The sequence below is a fragment of the Alternaria postmessia genome, assembly GCF_024291825.1.
Source record: "Alternaria postmessia strain BMP 2775 chromosome Unknown scaffold_612, whole genome shotgun sequence".
NCBI lineage: Eukaryota > Fungi > Ascomycota > Dothideomycetes > Pleosporales > Pleosporaceae > Alternaria > Alternaria postmessia.
In genome coordinates this window covers 1-631 of record NW_026260685.1, presented here as the reverse complement: position 1 = coordinate 631, position 631 = coordinate 1, and the positions used below count along the sequence as shown (strand labels likewise).

General features: G+C 55.8%; 1 protein-coding gene across 1 annotated transcript; it reads left to right on the top strand.

Moving 5' to 3' along the window:
* Nucleotides 1-180: 180 nt before the first annotated feature.
* J4E82_011759 (uncharacterized protein) lies at nucleotides 181-627 on the top strand (the record flags this gene model as incomplete). Its single annotated transcript, XM_051737948.1, has 1 exon — nucleotides 181-627. A coding segment is annotated over one exon (447 nt), but the record flags the coding sequence as incomplete, so codon positions are not given.
* Nucleotides 628-631: the final 4 nt, after the last annotated feature.

The following is a 631-nucleotide window of genomic DNA, read 5'->3' as shown; positions in this document are numbered from 1 at the left end:
CCTCTCCTCCTATATTAGCTGACAACGCAACTCTTTCCACTACCCAAGTACCTGCTGTGGGAATTTGCGCCTACGCTTATAGAGTAGGTAAACTTGTGTATACATTTCTCGCCAACGAAGAACGCCACAGACGAACCCACTGCAGCGAGCTGGTGGTCGGAAAGATCTTATCGCCACGACATGGCCGAAGGGTCGCCAGACTATAAGGTTCTGTACCTGGAGGCAGAACGCAAGCGCGAGGAGGAACAACGCAGGCGCGAGGAGGAAGGACGGAGGCGAGAAGCAGCGGAGAACGCTCAAAGAGAAGCGGAGAACGCTCAAAGAGAAGCGGAGAATGCTCAAAGAGAAGCAGAGAACGCTCAAAGAGAAGCAGAGAACGCTCAAAAGGAGGAACAACGCAGGCGTCAGGAGGCAGAACGTAAGCGCAAAGAGGAGCAAAGTAGGCGCAAGGAGGCGCAGCAAGCTCAAGAAAGAGCGGCAGAGAAGACGCGCAAGACAGCCCTTCCCGAGTTCCTCGATGCCTGCCACACCCATCTCCACTCCGGCCTCACCGTCCAGACCGACCCGACCCTATCCACGCAAGGCAATCCTGCCAATGCAAACAACAAGCTTCGCCCGGAAAGGGTGGTCC